The sequence below is a fragment of the Charadrius vociferus genome, unplaced genomic scaffold (assembly GCF_000708025.1).
Source record: "Charadrius vociferus isolate BGI_N301 unplaced genomic scaffold, ASM70802v2 scaffold39, whole genome shotgun sequence".
Taxonomy (NCBI): domain Eukaryota; kingdom Metazoa; phylum Chordata; class Aves; order Charadriiformes; family Charadriidae; genus Charadrius; species Charadrius vociferus.
This window is the reverse complement of record NW_009650188.1, coordinates 6217244-6235331: the sequence shown is the minus strand read 5'-3', so window position 1 is coordinate 6235331 and position 18088 is coordinate 6217244. Positions and strand designations below refer to the sequence as shown.

Sequence of the window (18088 nt, the reverse complement as noted above, 5' to 3'; positions counted from 1 at the left end):
ACTGAACACATAATTATGAAATGCTTTCAAATTATGAAACAATGTCAAATTAACTTCAGTTGAATAGCTAATCTCTCTAAAAAGAGAGGAAAATTCAGTTATTAGATAGCTGGAACAGGTTAACTGGTTCTCCCTGTGTCATGTCATGTGAGCCTTGAGACTTCCCTGACCTTAAGGAGGTGCTCAGTTGACTTTCACATTGTTATGGTTTGAAGAACCCACAACAATTTCTTGTCGTTTTGCCAATTATTCTATCACCCAGTGACCCCTCTCCAACCAAGAAGGGGAATTGGGGAAAGAACAAAGAAACTCGAGGGTTGAACAGATTTAATAGAATAAGACTAAATAATTAACATTAATAATACTAAAGAACAAGTATTGATCCCAATACCAATATAAAATATACAGGAATTGTACTCTGGCCATTCTATCAGTAGGAAGCCGTGCACTCCCAGCAGTGAGCAGCATATGTCAGACACTGTGAGCGCTGTGGCTTCGGGAGGAAGGGAAGACCTCAGGGGTCCAGCACCGAGGCAGGAAGTTCTCAGGATTGCAGACATCATAGGAGACAGAACTCCTCAGCAAACTTTCTAATTTGTATTGAATGTGACAGTCATGGTATGAAATAATCCTGTTGGCCAGGTTGGGTCAAGTGCCCAGGTCTCGCTCCTCCTCACCCCTGCACCTGGCTAGCTCAAAACCAGTGAGACCTTGAAACCCACACACCACAACTGGCTATAAAGTAAATATTTTCACAAATTCAGACACTAGGATCTTCTAAAAGTGCAGTTTTCCCTAGCACTAGAAGAGAACTTAAGGAAAAGTAAAATGACTGAAAGAGAAATTAATCCTGTGCTGCTCAAACCAGGACACACACGTATCTTCTTTCACTGGTGCTGAACTTTAGAGAACATTGTATCGGTATCTTCACTGGTTCCTCCAACATGTCATGCATATCTAGGAACAAAACCATGGATAAGGATGCCAATATTAAATATTTTTTCTGTATATTTTTTGAGAGATTCACTTCCTTTTGTTTCTGAAAATTATATGGAGGGTCTTGCCGTATAAACAGACAAAGGTCTGTCAGATGATCTGGGGTGGAGAGGGAGAGATGCGAGTATTTAATGTAACCTATCTTCTCCCAAGGCTTCTGTCATTGAAGAGAAGCTTTGTAACAGGAGATAAATTCTAAAGTTGTCCCCTATGCAAATGTTGTTCAGATACTACGTGATTAAAGTGTTTGGCCTAACTCTCCTGTCAGCTCCACGCTTGGCTGTTGATCTTTGCCAGTAGTAAGTGTTGGTTTGCTGCCCCCTTAACTCCCTTTTTTCTGGTCTCTGGGTAGATTTGCTGGGTCAAATGGATAGATATGTCTGCTGACTTCTAGAGGAAGCCATGAGCATCCTTTCTGTGAGAGATATCTCATTGAATGCAAACATAATCCTACAAAATCGTGTTTTTACCATTCTGTTTGTTGTTCTGTGTTCCCAATCTTCTTTTCAGGCCTTTTTCGTAAACCATGTTGTTTCAAAGTGCAGAGGACTCCTCAAAGAGTGCTTCTATCTGCAGAAGGAATCTTGGCTTCGGAGGGTTTAAGGAACTTCAGACACTTTTAAGGAACTGTGAAAATCTTTCACTGGAAGGGAGTTAACGTAATAAGATTTCCACTTATTTTAAGCCAGCCTTAATTTTAGTGTACATGTATCTCATGATATGCACAGTCTCATGAGATATAGTTTCACTGTTTTGCCCTTGAGAATGTTAGCTACAACCTCTGTTGGAAACTACGGTCTTTTGACTTCTAATTCAAATAAACAGATGCTTCTATGGAGCGCGATCTTAATGAGTTAGATGGTGACCTACTGGATGGTGAGCGTTCATCCCAGCACTATCATCCCAGTAGGTACGAAGGATTCTTCTGCAAAACTATGCTCTTTCTTCTTGAGTAAGTGCTGTCCTATGGAAGTCTTTGCAAAGCAGAGAACGGTCAGCGTGGCGGTCAGCAGGAGCCATAAGGAGGCTGTACAATAGCACGAACTCCAAAATTTTCCCTTTCCTGACCCTTGCCTTACCATCTTGACTGCAGAGTAGTCAAGAGTTGTCTGCTTTGAGATGGTCTTGTTCCTTCTCCAAAACTCCTGAGCTTAATGAGATCTGTTAAAAGGCTCCAGGCCTCTACACGAGCTTAAGAGGGTTCTGAAATAACACCTGTTGGAAAAAAGAAGATACTGTGCAGATGCTTAACTAGGCAGATAAGCCTCTAAGACAGGCTGTCATAGAAACTGCTGGCCTTCTGGAAGAGGGTAGTTAAAAGCTCCTTGGAAGAGGATATCCACATGCCTCATTTCTGGGATCTTTGCCTGTGGGCTTAATGTCTGTGAGCTGTGCAGGCTGCACACTCCTCCTTCATTTACCCACTAGCAGCAAAGCCTCTCAGGTTGAAAAAAAAGAGCATGGCCACATAATCGAGGAGTGATATGACATGATGATAAACCCCTAACCGTTCCTGTGCTCTTATAACAGTTCGTGTTTAGCAATAGCATGTCTTTTTAGTTTTGGCTATTGTATATTAAACAAATGAGTGTTTAGGTAATTACGGACAACTTTCATGTTTGCAATTTTTTTTTTATATTAAGATGAGATCTGCATGATATTAAAGCATTTTTTTCCAAATGCCTAGTTAAACATATGACCTTTGATTTTAAAAAGTAATTATCCAAAGCTTATTTAATATGGGCTCTCTTCTCTTTTCCCCTGTGGATGATTTGTATGTACTTTCATGTTTCCATTATAAAATTGCTGGAGGGATAGTGCTAGCAATGATTTATATGTCTGGTGCACATTGGTATTTTTGGTCCTTCTTCTAAAATAGATGGAGAAGTTTAAGCTGAATCTTATAAATCAGTGTGTGGTAAATGAAGTAGGGTTTTAAATAAGAGATTGTGGAAAAATGAGCTGAGCCTCCTTTTTCATAATCATAATCATTAAACTTGGCTATGTCAAAATAGTCTTGCATGCATTAGGAAAAAATAACTCAAGTATGTAGATCAGTGGTTATAAAATGTGTTGTTAAAATGGGTGGGTAAGGCACTGCATTTGAAATCTAAAGCATCTGGCTGTAAATCCAAACATGAGTAGAAGCCTTACTGTAGATGCCAGATGCTACCTCCAATTCACTCAGCTGTCAAGGGGTATATTAGTCCTTCAGGTCCAGAAAGCCCAAGCCGGTCAGCATGAAACTGCACCAATTGATCCCTCAGGTCTAAAATATTGCCTTGATTTTGGAGTTACCTCTCTCCCCCTTTGAGGGAAGAGGAAGGTGCAGATTGTTTTCTTTTGCCAGGAGTAGTGGAGTGCTGCTCAGGACAGCTGTAAATGAAGGTTTTAAGTCCTTTTGGTGTTCTGCTTTTAGGGTGCTTGTGTGTTGAGCAGGTTACCTCATGTAACATTAGGGAGTCTGTGAGCTGCTCCTTACCTGGCAGGACTAGAAAAAGAGCTGGGGATCATCAAGGCAGGAGGAAACCTGTTTCTGCTGCATTTGCTAACCATGTGAAGAGTCATCATGTAAGAGGAGTACCAGGAGAGAGATTGATTAGTTTGAATTCAGGAACGATGTGAGTTTCGGGCAGGTCAGAAAAAAGATATTTAGAAAATAAATGAAAACTGGTTTGGTTTTCTTTTGGGGTTTTTTTAGTGGTGCCAGAAAATACCCAGGACACTAATTGCTTAGTAATCTCACAATTAGACATAATAGTCCTGGTCATAAAATAAGAAAATCAGATCAACTAGTTAGTTAAAAAGAAAACACAATGTTTGTGATGGCTTGTAGCCATGACTCTCATTTATAGCTTGTATGTTCATACCAAATACTCTCTGTTAGGAAATAAAAGTTGTGTGGAATTAATTGTTGACTTCAGATTGATGCTTGGAATAAAACTGAGAGTACTATGAACTTAATTTACTGCTGCTGGTGCTCTAGTATTACCAGTGTCATAACTGAAATTCACAGCCAGACATTTTTTCTATTAAATTAAAGAATAAAAAGCAAAATAACTTTTGTTGTAATTAAAATATTTGTTATCCCACATGGAATAAGGATGAAGCAAGGTTCAGTCCTGCTGCAATTGTGACCTCTAGTGGAAAAAGGCAGTTTGTTTAGATAATAATAATGCATCGAGTTGCAAAGTAATTCACATAGTGTTGCAATATTCATTATGTCTAATGTCATAGCATTTCCAAGACTCATTAATGGTAAAATCCCTTCAAGGCACCATACTAGCCATATAAAAAAATTCAATTTCTTTCCAAGAATGCCTCTGATAAGTCTCTGCAGATTTTTATAAAAGCTAATTTTCATAGAAATATGGTCTCAGGCTTTCGGAAAGAAGCTTGGAAAAATACTGAGTTGCAGAAGCAGGTATTTCTTGGAGAAGGTTCCCTTATAAAAAGTCCTGTTGTTTTCCCACAACAGTATGTATTGTAGTCAAAGTATTATTTGTGTGCAAATCTGTTGAGACATTTTTAGATATCGGCTCTGAAAGACATTATAAGGAAAGATTTATCATGCCATTAACAAGCAGGCAAGATGATTTGTAAAATATAATCTAGGAAAACAGTCTGAACACAAAGTACATAATACAGCAAACGAGAAGTGCATATGGTATTTTTCGTATTTGGATGAACACAAAGCTATTTATAATCTTAAATAATCAAGATATGTAGGCTACAGACAGGAGAGTCTCTTCCATCAGCAGAGGCAGCGTGTGCACTGCCAGCAAGACTGCGGTCTTGTGTCCTCTGGCCTGAGCTGCCCCTGGCTAGGTTTCCAAGCAGGACTCCAAGACTGGTTTCAGTTAGGCTGCTCCAAAGGAGCCTCATTCAGGGTATGTGTTCCCCTTCCTCCTGTGAAAATCTCAAGGTCTTGATTGTCAAAACAAAAAGATGTTGAACAAAAGTGGGAGGAGTGGCATTTCTTATTTTTGCATACAACGTAAGTGGAAATGTAGCCTTTTTCAACCCTCTGTAGTCAGTCAGTGGAGTGGGTTTTACTTTCTTTAATTTTTAAATAATTGGACATTGTCGTATTTTTCACTGAATAGATTTCTGTACACTTGTATTTCCAGCTTTTGCAAACCAGAAAACAACTATTTGATACAGACAGCAGTTTGCTTACCTTTGAAATAGTTTTAACTTTTGGCTAATAGCAGCAAAAAAGGTGTAATGTGTACTTGTGGGGTCTTTTTTGTTTTATTTTGGGTTTTTTTTACAGTTTGAGCATGAAAGATTGTACATGATTATTCACAGCTAAGCTCAGTTACTTGGCAAAAATCCTATCAACTGGAATATTTATCAGATGTTCTCGATCCCCTGCTTGTTATAATATTCTGCACGGTTTATGAAAACCAGCATTGACAGGTCCTGAAACGTTGGAGGGCTATCCTGGCACATCCATAGCACCTGACGAATTGAACAGTGATATTCCAAAAGCTCCAAAGAGCTGTCATCCACCCCAGCTGGGAGTTTGGAAACTGTGCCTTGGGGCTTTAATGATCAGCTTTGAAGTGTAGCAGGGAAAAGGGAAGCCTTCCCTAGAGATTTGCAGCATCTAGTTAGGATGCTATGTAGTGATAAGTAATAGGGAAGAGAGGTTTGTATGCTGGGACTGATTGAAGTCTTTTTCTTCTTATTTTCAGGGTATGAACATAATCTTCCACGTAGCCTTGGCTCTCTTAAAGGTAAGTCATTGATTAGAAGGTGGTTGGTTTTTTTTTAATTTTATTAAACTCTATGGAATATTTTCTTAGCTTAAGGAATCATGACTAAGGGAACAATAATACTGGGACTTCTGGAGGAGGGAACAGAGGAGAAATATCATCCATTTGGGTAGAGATGTCTTCAAAATTGTATTTATGGTAGATCTGTTTTTATTAAACTTAATCATGTCATAAAGTTCCTGGAACAAGGAGTACAGTCTCAGGATTTAAATGTCTCGTATAATTACTATTAGGATAACAATTCTGATTCATTTCACAGCGTGTTTATTTTGTGGCTGGGTTCTTTCATATAAATATTCAAGAAACGTGATTGAATCTTATTTGATATCAAATGTATTTCTAACGTCAAGAGAAGAATGGAAGTCTTTTATAATAAGGGGGACTTCTATCTTTGACTCGGACACAGAATTTACCTAAACAAACAAACAAGCAAGTAAACATGTAGGTAAAGCACTGGCCCTTTTGATGCCAGTCAGATAGCTCAAACTTAACTTACGTTGACCTTCACAAGTTGCCTCTACTTCAAATCCAGTCCACATACAGGCATGTGGTATGGAATTTGAAGTGCCACCTTTGAATTCAAATTATATTCCCATCAAATAATTTAGGCTAAAGCTCAGGATAGAATAGCCTGTCAGTCCTAACACAACCACCCCATAACGTGGACACAGACTAGTTTCATTTGACTGTTGCGAGCCCTTCAGTGCATTTTCCTTATCATTTACCTAGAAAGGGCAAACAGCTACTAGTTGAGTTAGTCAGTGAACAGTAATGATCAGAGATTCAGCTTTGGTGGCACGAAGTCCTACTGCAAAAGTGCTCCACACCAGAACATATATATGCTTTTGCTGTGAACAGAGCAATTGGAAATTTCAAAACATATATTTTCACTTGAGGTAGGGTAACTTCAGTGAAGTATTGCAGTGTAGGTGTGAGATACTATGCGCATTGTGGTAAGGAAATGTCCAAAATAACTTGTGGTTTACACTAACACAGTTAATGTGTCAAATGGTGTTGTGACTTTCTACATGAGTGGAAATGTATTAAATGAAGTCACCTATAAACAGGAAATTTGTTTAATGTACGTTTCCAGGGAAGTGCTCCTACACAAATCTAAATTTGTAAAAAGGGGGGAGGGAAGTGTGTGCTCTTTTCTTCCCGTTTCGTATTTTATTTGCAACTATGTGGGCTTGTTAATTTTCTGTTTTTTTAAGGCCAGTATGGATAAAGGGAAATCTTGTAGGTTATAGTAAAGTAAACGGCATCCTGGCTTGTATTAGAAGTAGCGTGGCCAGCAGAAGTAGGGAGGTGATTGTGCCCCTGTACTCAGCACTGGTGAGGCCACACCTCGGGTATTGTGTCCTCAATACAAGAGAGATATCAAGGTGCTGGAGTGAGTGCAGAGGAGGGCAACGAAGCTGGTGAAGTGCCTAGTAAACAAATCATATAAAGAGTGGTTGAAGGAGCTGGGACTGTTCAGTTTGATGAGGAGGTGGCTGAGGGGAGATCTCATCACTCTCTACAACTATTTGAAAGGACACTGTAGAGAGGTTGGTGCTGGTCTCTTCTCACAGGCAATTAATGACAGGAAGAGGAGGAATGGCTTCAGGCTCCAACAGGGTAGATTTAGACTGAACATTAGGAAAGAATTTTTCACAGTTGGTCATTGGAATAGGCTGCCCAGGGAGGTGGTTGAGTCACCATCCCTGGATGTGTTTAAGAGCCATTTAGATGCGGTGTTGGGGGATATGGTGTAGGGGAGAACTTTGTAGAGTAGGGTAGATGGTTGGACTCGATGATCCCAAGGGTCTCTTCCAACCTAGACAATTCTATGATTCTATGATTCTATGAATGCTAGCATCCAAGCAACACCCAACAGGTTTGCTGCCATGGCAGCAGGAGCAGGTTCTGGAAAGAGGTAGAGATACCATCTTATGGATCTTAACATTGAAGAAGAAAGAAAAGGAGGAATACTTGCACGGAGCTGAAAATGGCTGGAAAGGTTTTCAGGAGAGGAGAACTTAGTTCAATTTGGTTATGAAGGATGGCTTTGAGACCATGGGTATACACCCAGCGGTCTGTTTTCCTCAGCTTTCCCGCTCCTGCTAATGAGAATGGTTGAACTGAGGTTAGCAGCAGAACAACTGTTTAGAAAATGTGATAGGGGTTGGAAAGGACTAAAATCCTTCATCCATGGGTGTCATACTGCAAATAAGGTGGGGTTTTTATTGTCTGTGTGTTGAATGATAAACCCCATTTCTTTTGGCAGAACATGCTCAGTCTTTTCATTTTTCATATATTCCACAACATGCTGCTTATCCAATTGAACATTCCTCTTTGGCTGTTCTCAAGAAAGTACTTTCTCAGTCTTCTTATAACTATTTTCTAAGTTTAATAGGTTTAAGAGTTGGTTTTAATTCTGCTTATAGCAGTTCTTATAAATATGTATATATGCAATATGCTGTATCTGCCTTTTCTGACAGTAATAGGCTCTAAATGGTAAGGGAGGTGTTATCCGGAGAAAATATTTCTATATTGCAGCCAAAAACAAGTACCAAGAAAATACAGGTAAGTATGATAAGATTCTAAGTCAGAAATACTCACATAAGAGCGCAGTTCCATAGTGGTTCCAAGATGAAGCTGGTGATTATATACAATTGAATTAGCATATGATTTGCTTTCAGCAGGTATTGCTGTTCTGTTAGAAAAGAAAATAATTTTGTACTCTGAGACCTGAAGTATTTTTTTTCCCTATTCAAACCTGTTCATAATCTCTTCTAATCATTAGAAACAAAGTGGTTTTAGTGTACTGGTCTTTTTAAGTTACAGAAATGGAATGTATATGCTGCAGAACAACCACCTTAAAAACTGTGTGTTTCTAAGGTCTTGTTTGTCTCTGATTCTGAAGCAAATGAAAACAATTCCTAAGAATTTGTCCTTTGTTAAAACAGAGCAATTATTCTCTTACCCACAATCTTTTGGATTATTTTTAATTTGGATGAGGGAATCCTTCATCAGTGGAGTATTTGAGTCTTTACTGTGTAAATGCCTTTTTCTTTGTGAAGTGTGTGCCTCAATCCCTCATTAACTAGCAACAGAATAGCTTTTATCTTGAACTCCCTTTTAGTCAATGCAGTTTCTCACTGTTACAACCAGCTGCTAGTATTCAAAGTGAACGCTTGTTAGTTTTGAAATGACAGTACTACTTCTGTGACCAATTACCCAAGATATCCTGATGCAGTAATCTTTGGAAAATAAACATGTATTTAAGACATGAGGGGAATCCTTTCCCTTTCCTTCTCCCACATTCTGAGTACGATTGTAGCGATGAACAGCTACAGAATTAAAGCTCTTTAGCTATGGAGGCTGTAATTTGTAATAGGGCATTAATCTGATTTCTTATTGAAGGAAGAGCACAGTCTTTTTTTTCTGTAGCATCCAAATGTTATGCTTTCTAATGCATGCCACTGCTTTTCATATACCTCACAGTATGCTCATCTGTCAGGCTCTCCAGCTGGTGGCAGTATTTTACAGTTTGACATTAATCATTTAGTTTACGTCATGTACACTGCACCTGAATTAACATTTAGTAAGCAGAGATGATAGAAAATCAAATCCCTCTCCTCTCGTTTTCTGAGCATCAGAAAATATAGTGAAGCACTGGGGTGTGAAAAGAAACCCAGTGTTGAAAAAGGCAGCGTAGAAAACTGTGGTTTAGAACAACTCAACAAACAACATTGGTATTTTAATTTGAAAAATCCCAATTAAGGCCATTAATTGAGAATGACAGAGGAAAATGCACCATTCCAGTGCCAGCATACTGTCAGATCCCTTTTGTCATCAACTAGTTAGTTTCTTTGTTGGAATTACAAAGTAAGCATGAAAATCTTCACATATGCGAAGAAAAGAAAAAAAAAAACCCGAGCAATAAGCTTTGTTTCATATTTGGATACTTCAGTAATTATTTTCTTAATCTTCTGTTTCTGATCTTGCTACCTTAACAAAAACAACTAAAGGCATGCTTTATTTTGGAATTGGCAAAATCAGGCAAGTATTAAAATGCATGATTGTGGAGAATACAGGCTCTGGATTAAGTTGCTAACTAATGAAAAGGCAGGGAAGAGTACACATTAACTGGATATGCAAGGATGAACCACAGAGTTTTAAAGTAGGTCCACATCCAAACTTTCTGTTTGAGGGTTTGTCTGCTCATAGAGTGTGATTCATAACGGCAACCTCATTCATTGAGGTCAACACTTTGGTTGTTGAGCTTTGATCTGGGTGACCATTAAAAATGTCGCTTAATGCCAGAGGAAAGCCATAGTTTTGATCAGGAAGGTGTATCATACTCAGATTGAAATGGGTAGAAAATAGTGAGAAACAGTAATATATTTGTTACTGCTTGTATTTCCCAGCCAGTGCATTATTACCTTACAGACATTCACTTCAGTGCATATATTATCTTAAAAATAGTACTTACATATATTGTTCCTTGAAATCAAGCGACTGTGAGCAGCATTTCTGATGGTGGTTATGAGTTCTTACATTCTTTGTTGCTGCAGTTACCAAGTGATAACTCTGTATTATGCAAACAAGACAGTTGTATTTCTTGGTGATTTCTGTTGCCACCTTTCAGTCTCAATGCTGCTTGTGACGGTCTGTGCCCAACAGATTAGGGAGAATAATACCAGGTACAATGGCAGGAACAGCAGATGATGCTATTAATTCAAGTAGTTGATACAGAGGCTCCCTAGATATTTTTTTTTAAAAAAAAAAAAAAAAAAAAAGTGTCAAAATTACCTTGAATAAGGAGGGTTATTTGTTGCCTTTATATCATTCTGTATCTGGACTGAAAAGGACCTCCTGGGCCAAAGAAATGCTTCTCTGCTATATTATGCCATTATGTGACGTGGCATCCATTTCATAAATGAGTAACAGCAGTAATATTGCTGGTGGAAGGCCATTTCTCTTATTCCGGTTTAAATTTATCACTGATCACTTTACACTCCTCCACTTCTATATCAGCATTGTTCTTTGTCTTAAGTAGACGCGTTCCAGTGACAGTCACACTGGTCTTTTTCACCTTGAAGTATTTATAGATATAATTCATTTTGTTTACTGAATAAACCAATATTCTTGGTGTTCTTGAACTGCAGTAGTTATCTTCTGCATCACTGCAATTCTGTATTAATCTTTTTAGAGGTGAATGACTGGATCTTTAAGAGGGGTCACACTATGTTTTCTGTGTTAATGTTGTATTTCCCTATTTCCAAAAAATCTGCTTTAACTGATAACCGTGAGCATTGTATTGTTCTCTTACGTTTGTATGAAATAGTATTCGTGACTAACCAGAGGGTTCCCCAAATACTATTTCACCACCTTAGATGTGGATTTGTGCAAGAGCACAAATTTTTAATAAAATTATGCTGTACTTCTGTATACATTTACATTTCACTTCTTAATGAACATAGGTTTTCTTTTTTCGCTTTCAAGACATTATCTTCTCTAGAGAGACATCTGACCTAATCTGTCTCGGATGTTGTCCATCATTTATCTCCTGAATTACAACTTGCACATAAAATCAGATCTGAAATTTTGTTCTGTGTTAAAGGCATAGCTCAAAAATTTATGCTTATGAGAAGCAGACATACCCAAAGATAGCCAGAGCAGTTATCCATCTTTGTGTGTCTTACATCATGCTCTTCATGGGTAAGTTATACCTATTTCTCCAGGGAGCTGTGTGGCTTGCAGTGTAAACCGAAGTGGTCACTGTGATATCCCTTGAGATTATGCCTCTCTTTATCACCTGTTTCTGAAATTATCACTCACCACTATGTAGCCTGAGGAATTAGTGTTTAAAAAGTAGTGTAGTCTTTTTAAGAAAATGAACAAGGAAAAAGCCAAAAGGTTCAAGTCAAAACAACAAGTCATGAAATAATTTTCATTAGTCAGATGAAAACAAGCAGTGTAAGAAGAATAGTTAAGTTGAACAGCCGAATTCTTCTGTATCTTACTGAAGTAAGACACTGATATTTTGTATAATCTTACTACCTAAACATGCGAGGATGTCCGGAAAGACTGGACAGGTGCTTATTTTAGGGAAAACTTGCATGTTGCCAATGCAGATAACTAAAAAATGTGGGGGAAAAAAAGTTGGGGATGAAATTGTGACAATTATTGTAACTTTTTGAGGGGTATCATATCAAAAGTGCACTGAGTGTGCAGGCAATGGAGTTTGGGCCTTGTCTGCAAGAGATAAAACAGCTATTTCATTCTCTTTCTGTATACCATCACTTTTACTTTGCATTTGCAGTGACTTGAGGAGCCTGAACTGATTTTTTAAATTAGCATTGCTTCAAGTCAGAGGCTGGATGAAGTGACATACAGGGTTCCTTTCTAACCTAAACTGGTGGTGACTCTAGGTGATCTGTTTTAGTCCAGTCTGTAAGTGCATTAAACCCTCAAAAGGCTCTTTTCAAGATAAAAAAGAAGTGTCCACATTAGAATCTAAGACAAAATAGATGTTAATACTTGGGTTTTTTTATAGCTTCTTTGTGTAGTTGATCCCAGGATCAACTGAAGCTTCTGGTGCAGAAGTGGATCCTAACTTTTTGGTGCTAGACATCAGAACCGACTGTTCTCTTTTCAAAGTCTTCTCCATTAGGCAGAGGACGAGAAGTTTGCTTTTTAAGAGGCTCTCAGATCACTGCTTTTATATTTCTAGTTCCTAAATTGAGGAGGTCCTTAAACTGTAGGTTTTGCTGGGCTGAAGAACTCCCGCCCCCCAAACCCACTCACCCTGCCACAAAAACCAATACTTGGGGACTTGTTGGAGATTATATCTTTAGCAAGAGAAATCTGTACCTGAAAATGTCCAGAATCAATCAACTTCCAGACTATTGATTTTCTAGCCCCAATACAATCAGTTTTCTATTTTTAAATGCCCACCTTTTTTTGCATGCTAAAAATCCATCCTGTCCTGACTAGTTACTTTTTTAGCCCATTTGATCTCCCCCTCACACCTAAAATCAGTTCAATTTCTATTAGGTGAATGTTCGCCATAAATTTTTAATTTTGAGAGAGAGGAGGCATTCTCTTTTTAAGACTGGAAGCAGAGAAAGCATGACATTTGTTGGACTGCATTTCTTTAGCAGCACTGAACCCTGTTTTATGTATTAATGGCACTTCCCCATTATACTGTCTGTTCATAATTTCTAGATGTTGGAAACTGGAGATGATGTTTTCAGGACTACATATAGTTCTGAAATATATATATGGGGTTTTTTGTTTTTTTTTTCAATGTCCTGGGTATGACTCATGTACCTAGCAAATCTTGTGATTCTGTGGGAAATTTTTTTCTTGAGTATGTAAATGAAGTAAATAAAAACATGAAAACAGTCATTCCAGATCAGACTTGTAAGTTTATCTGCCCCAGTATCTTGTTGCCAACAGTGGATACACAGGAAAGAGGGTAAGAACAGGGCAATAATACTCCTTTCTTCTCCAACAATTTGTGTCTCAGGGACTCTCTGAGAAAGAAGTAGTCTCATGTTTATTAACTCCGTATGTATTGTTATTCCATGGGTTTGTCTGTTGACTTTTAGAACACGTGTAAACTAGTAGCCACAGAGATTTTCTCAGCTTAATTACCGTTTTGTTTTCTTTGAACTTGTCACCTATGAGTTTCATGTGTGGTTCCTTTTTCCTGTATTGGAAGGCATTTTGAACAGTTGGTGCCTCTTCACTTTCTCCATGCCACTCATGATTTTGCAGGTCTACCATATCCCTCATCGATTTTCCAGGTTTAATAATCTTAGTCTATTTTTTGTCTCCTCCTTTGAAAGCCTCTGATGAGCCTTATTCCCTCTCTACATGCTTTTCTGTCTCTATTATCTCCTATTTGAGATGGGAGGACCAGAGTAATGCATAATAGCAAAGATGAAAACACATCATGGAGTTACACTGTAGAATAATGGCATTCTCTGTTTAGATCTCTATTCCTTTCCTATTGATTCCTACCATTTGATTTATTTTGTTGACCTCTGCAGTGCACTCAGCTGATATTTTCATAGAACTGTCCACAGTGACTCCAAGATTCATTCCTGAGTAGCAATTGTCAACTGAGAGTCTATCATTTATATGTAAAGTGAATATTGTTCCCTATATACATCAACTTACATTTATCTACATTGACTTTCATTTACCGTACTATTGCCCAGTCATTCAGTCTCTTACGGTCCTTCTGCAATTCTTTACTGTAAGCCCCTGTCTTTAAAACCCTGAATAATTCAGGAGCATTTGCAAACACTGTCACCTCACGATTCAGCCTGTTTTCCAAGCCATTTAAGAACAGGCCAACCAGCACGACCCCAGCACAGATCTCTGATGGAATCTACTGTGAAAATAAATTGTTTTATCATGTTCTCTCTAATAATGATAAAGATGTAAACTTCACTAAATCCAGATTACACAGTTGTGATTAGAACTGAAGAACAGAAAGGACAAAGTAATTTCTGATAAGGTAAGAGGTGAAGCTCTTATTGTGGGCATGATGTAATCTGTATGGATTTTCAGAGCTGTTCTGGTGCAGAATTAGTGTTATCCTTGTATAGGAAAAAACTTGAAAGAGAACTTTCTCTTTTGTTCTTCCAGTTTTAGAGTCCATTTAGCCTTTCAAAGTCAGTAATTTTTGCCACTAAAGTGTTAAAGGCAATCCAACTCTCTTGGTTTTTTACAGTTGATATAGAAAAGAGAGATGCTATCATACATCATCATTGATCAATTAGCAGTTGATATAGCAATTATGAAAATGTTTAGTTTATCTCAGTACTGACCTTTCAGTTCTGTGCCCCATTATCGTAAAAATTTTATATTCTTGTCAACACAAAGCACAGGATAGGAGACAAGACTAGTGGTGCTTTTGCAGAAGAGATGGGCAGAGAGAGGACAGAGAAGGCTGGGCTGCTCGCACATGGAGAATGTGGGCAGTCAGAAGATGCAGAGGGGGAGAAAGAAATCTGTAGTGCTCACACAGGGTCGTAATTTTAAAATTATGCAAGGTGGGCAGGTTGCCAGTTTTTACAGCAAGTTATCATGCCTTGTTAAACATGCAAGTGAGAACACTGTTATCTGGGAACTAAACCAGTATGAACACCTAAAAGTAACTCATTTATCTTCAGGCTTTGTGCACTCATTTATGTTCTATAGTGTTCCATATGTTCTTCTAATTTGGTATTTTTTTAAAGTACAGAGATTTATAAAGGAATCCCCATCAGGATCTTTGGTATCTTGCTACGGAATTCAGAAAATGTGGATAATTTCAAGTCATACTCTATATGATTTTATTTGCTAAGAGAATATTTTGCCGTTAGCCACTTCTGAGTTCACTGGACATCAGATCTGAGCAGACCTTACCTGCATCAGTACCATGTGAGCAAACAGTCATTTCACGGATTGGAAGGCCAGAAACAGAATTTAACTGGCTAAAGATCAGATACTCTACGACATGGAAATCAAAGCACGAGTAATATGTGCTTACCCTGAGACATTCTAGTTAGTGTGCAAGTTATTGCCTTTTGGGCCATTTTTAGTTTTTAAGTGGACTTCAGTCAGGGCCTTCTGAAGAATGCAGGACAGTAATCTAATGGCACAGATAAGAGTAGTGAAGTTTACAGGAAGGAAAAATCACAATTCCTGGTCAGACATGCATAAAAATAAGATTTAGTGTTCAGTGAGGATGTAGATGTATTTAAGAATGGTGGGGAGTGTAAAAAGTCTCAGACTGCAAATCTAAATGACGGTTCACTGTTATGCTGTGTGAAAGGAATTCCTGAAAAACACAGAACTGATAATTAAGGGCTTTTTTGTCAAGCCTTGGAATTTTTTGGATTTTAGAGACCTCTTTTTAAACAAGAAATCCAGGCCTGATGTAAAAATCATAATGATGGTAGTAGAGCACATCTCTTGGGAAGCTAATCCTGTAGTTAATTTTCCTCATTCCTAAAAATTTGCACCTCATTTCTAACCCGAATTCATCTGGTTTTAGCCTCTCACTATGAGATCCTATTATAACTTTCTAGAATTAAAGACTTCATTTAATAATAACTTCATTCCATTTTTCATAAGCCCAGACCTTACCCAAAATGAACCAAACCTGAATTTCTATAAGGATGAGAGTTAGCTATTAGCTTATTGAAGTCCGATAGAGCAAGAAATAATTTAAGACTTTTTATGTGGACAGTGCTCTGAATTATCTGTCCTCTTGCCTGTTTTGCCCACAAGTCACCAGTGAGTCTGCCCGCTCACCTCTATGCTTCTTGTCACTTCTGTAACGTGCTTCCCAGTACACGCAGTACGGTGCCCTTATTTCTTCCTTTTTAATGTTTTGAGCAATGTTTTCATTCGCATGTGGAAGATAGAACCTAATGTTTGTAGAATATCATGCTTACCAGAGTGTGTTTAAATTAGATGGAAACACTTTAAAAAGTCAGAAAAAATAGGAAGAGCTGCTTCCTTTCTTTTAAACCCTTTCACCCTACAAACATACAGTTTGGTAAGCTGATAGTTTAGCCTGGGATGGATAACTGATCGGCATTGTGGTGTTTACCTATACACATTATAACAAACTGGATAATAAACCAGAATCTCTGGAACTGCATACTGAGGGGGGAGTTTGGAAAGTGTAGGAGACCTCCCATCACATTCTTCACTATAATTTTAAACTGGAATGAAGTGTATGTTGGTTATGGTTTCCCTTTTCTAAGAGTTGTGCTTAGCTCCTCTTGAAAGGGATCTCAGTGAATACCCCTAATCTCAGCCTGGACAGAAATGCTGCAGCCTCCACCTCTTCAGAAGCTTACTCTGTGGACTAGTCCATACGGAAGGTTTTCACCTGCAAAATATCATTTCACAACCTCAGATACTTAAATCAGCTTTCAGAAGACCACCTGCATTAAACAGCTTATTCAATACTGCACAAAATTTGCAGGTACTTTAGTTGATTCACATCCCATATCACCAGAGGATAAATCGTTGAGACTTCATTGTCGTCATCTGTCATCTTTGACCTATGACTTCTGCTGGTTCTGCTTTAACCATTTTCCCACCTGCATCATGTGTCACCATGAGCCAAGGTGATCTGTGTGGATGGGGCTGTTTTGTTAATAATGTCCTTTAAAAAAAAACCTTCTCTTCCAGAAAATTTACTTGTATTTGAAAGGAGTGCACCCACTGTGGGTGGTATATCAGACAGAATGCAATTAGTTTATTTTTCTAATTTTCTCTGCTTTTTGTAGTACTTATTTAGGCTTGTTCATGTTAAATTAAAATTATTTTCATATTTTAACTACTCATGAATGTGTTTATTATTTCAATTCAGTGACCCCATGCTACGGACTTTTACGTGGCATTAGTATTTTAACTAAATAGTTCTGATGTTTTTCCTTGGTGTGATAGACGAATGATGTTTAGAGCTCAAACATGCATTTGCAGAAGTGTTTGCAATTAATGTGTTCTAGAACCGTAGAGCTCTTCACAATATTTTAAACTGCCACCTTTCTATATGTTAGATATGTATGGAATATTACTGTCTGCTGTGATGGGAAATGTGTATTGTTGTGTTACATAGCCCATTTTATAATTAGACAACTCAAAAATGAAGCGGCATAAAAACATGCTTTCTAAAATCCAGACCTATGAAATGAAGTAATACCTGCTAGGCTGCCTTTAACCAGATGGCAGAGGCACCTGGCCTGTCCCCTGCATAGGAGTGATGCGAGGCAATTGAAGGTGTGACATCATAGCATTTTCCTTACAAATGTGCAGTTAATTTCTAGAATCAATTCAGATGCCTGCGCTGACATCATTCCCTCACTGCCCATCGTCTCCAGATTTAGAAATGCCTCCTGAGAACGCAGTGCTGGAAATTATCATTATTTTAATTATTTAATTCAATCCTGCACAAGCTGTGCAAAGATGGGCTATGGCTTCTCAGCTTCTCGGCAGCTGCCTGCTGCTCACTCCTCACCAGCAGTCCATCACGATGTCCTTGCCCCTCTCCCATTCATCATCCGGGAGGGATGAGGGTCTCCTGCCCTACCTGCCCCTCTCCGGGTTGCGCGGAGTCTGTATTTGCATTATTCAGAAGCAGACGGGAGTACAAGTCATTACACCAGCTGGCAGGCCGGTTTCTTCCTAACCATCGAATGTTAGAGGATGCAGTTCAGATGCTGTAAGCCTGGGATTCGACAGCAAAAACCCTCACAGCTGAATTGATTTAAGGTAGACGGGGAGGGGAGCTCAGCTGTCCAGCC

The 18088-nt window shown here is 38.5% G+C and overlaps 1 protein-coding gene across 2 annotated transcripts in view; it reads left to right on the top strand.

Moving 5' to 3' along the window:
- Positions 1-18088, top strand: part of RABGAP1L (RAB GTPase activating protein 1-like) — a 240134-nt gene that overhangs the window by 148297 nt on the left and 73749 nt on the right. For both annotated transcript variants that reach the window (XM_009892860.1, XM_009892861.1), the window contains exon 17: positions 5697-5738. In XM_009892860.1, the coding sequence (XP_009891162.1) occupies positions 5697-5738 (42 nt within the window). The remainder of the gene's footprint in view (positions 1-5696; positions 5739-18088) is intronic.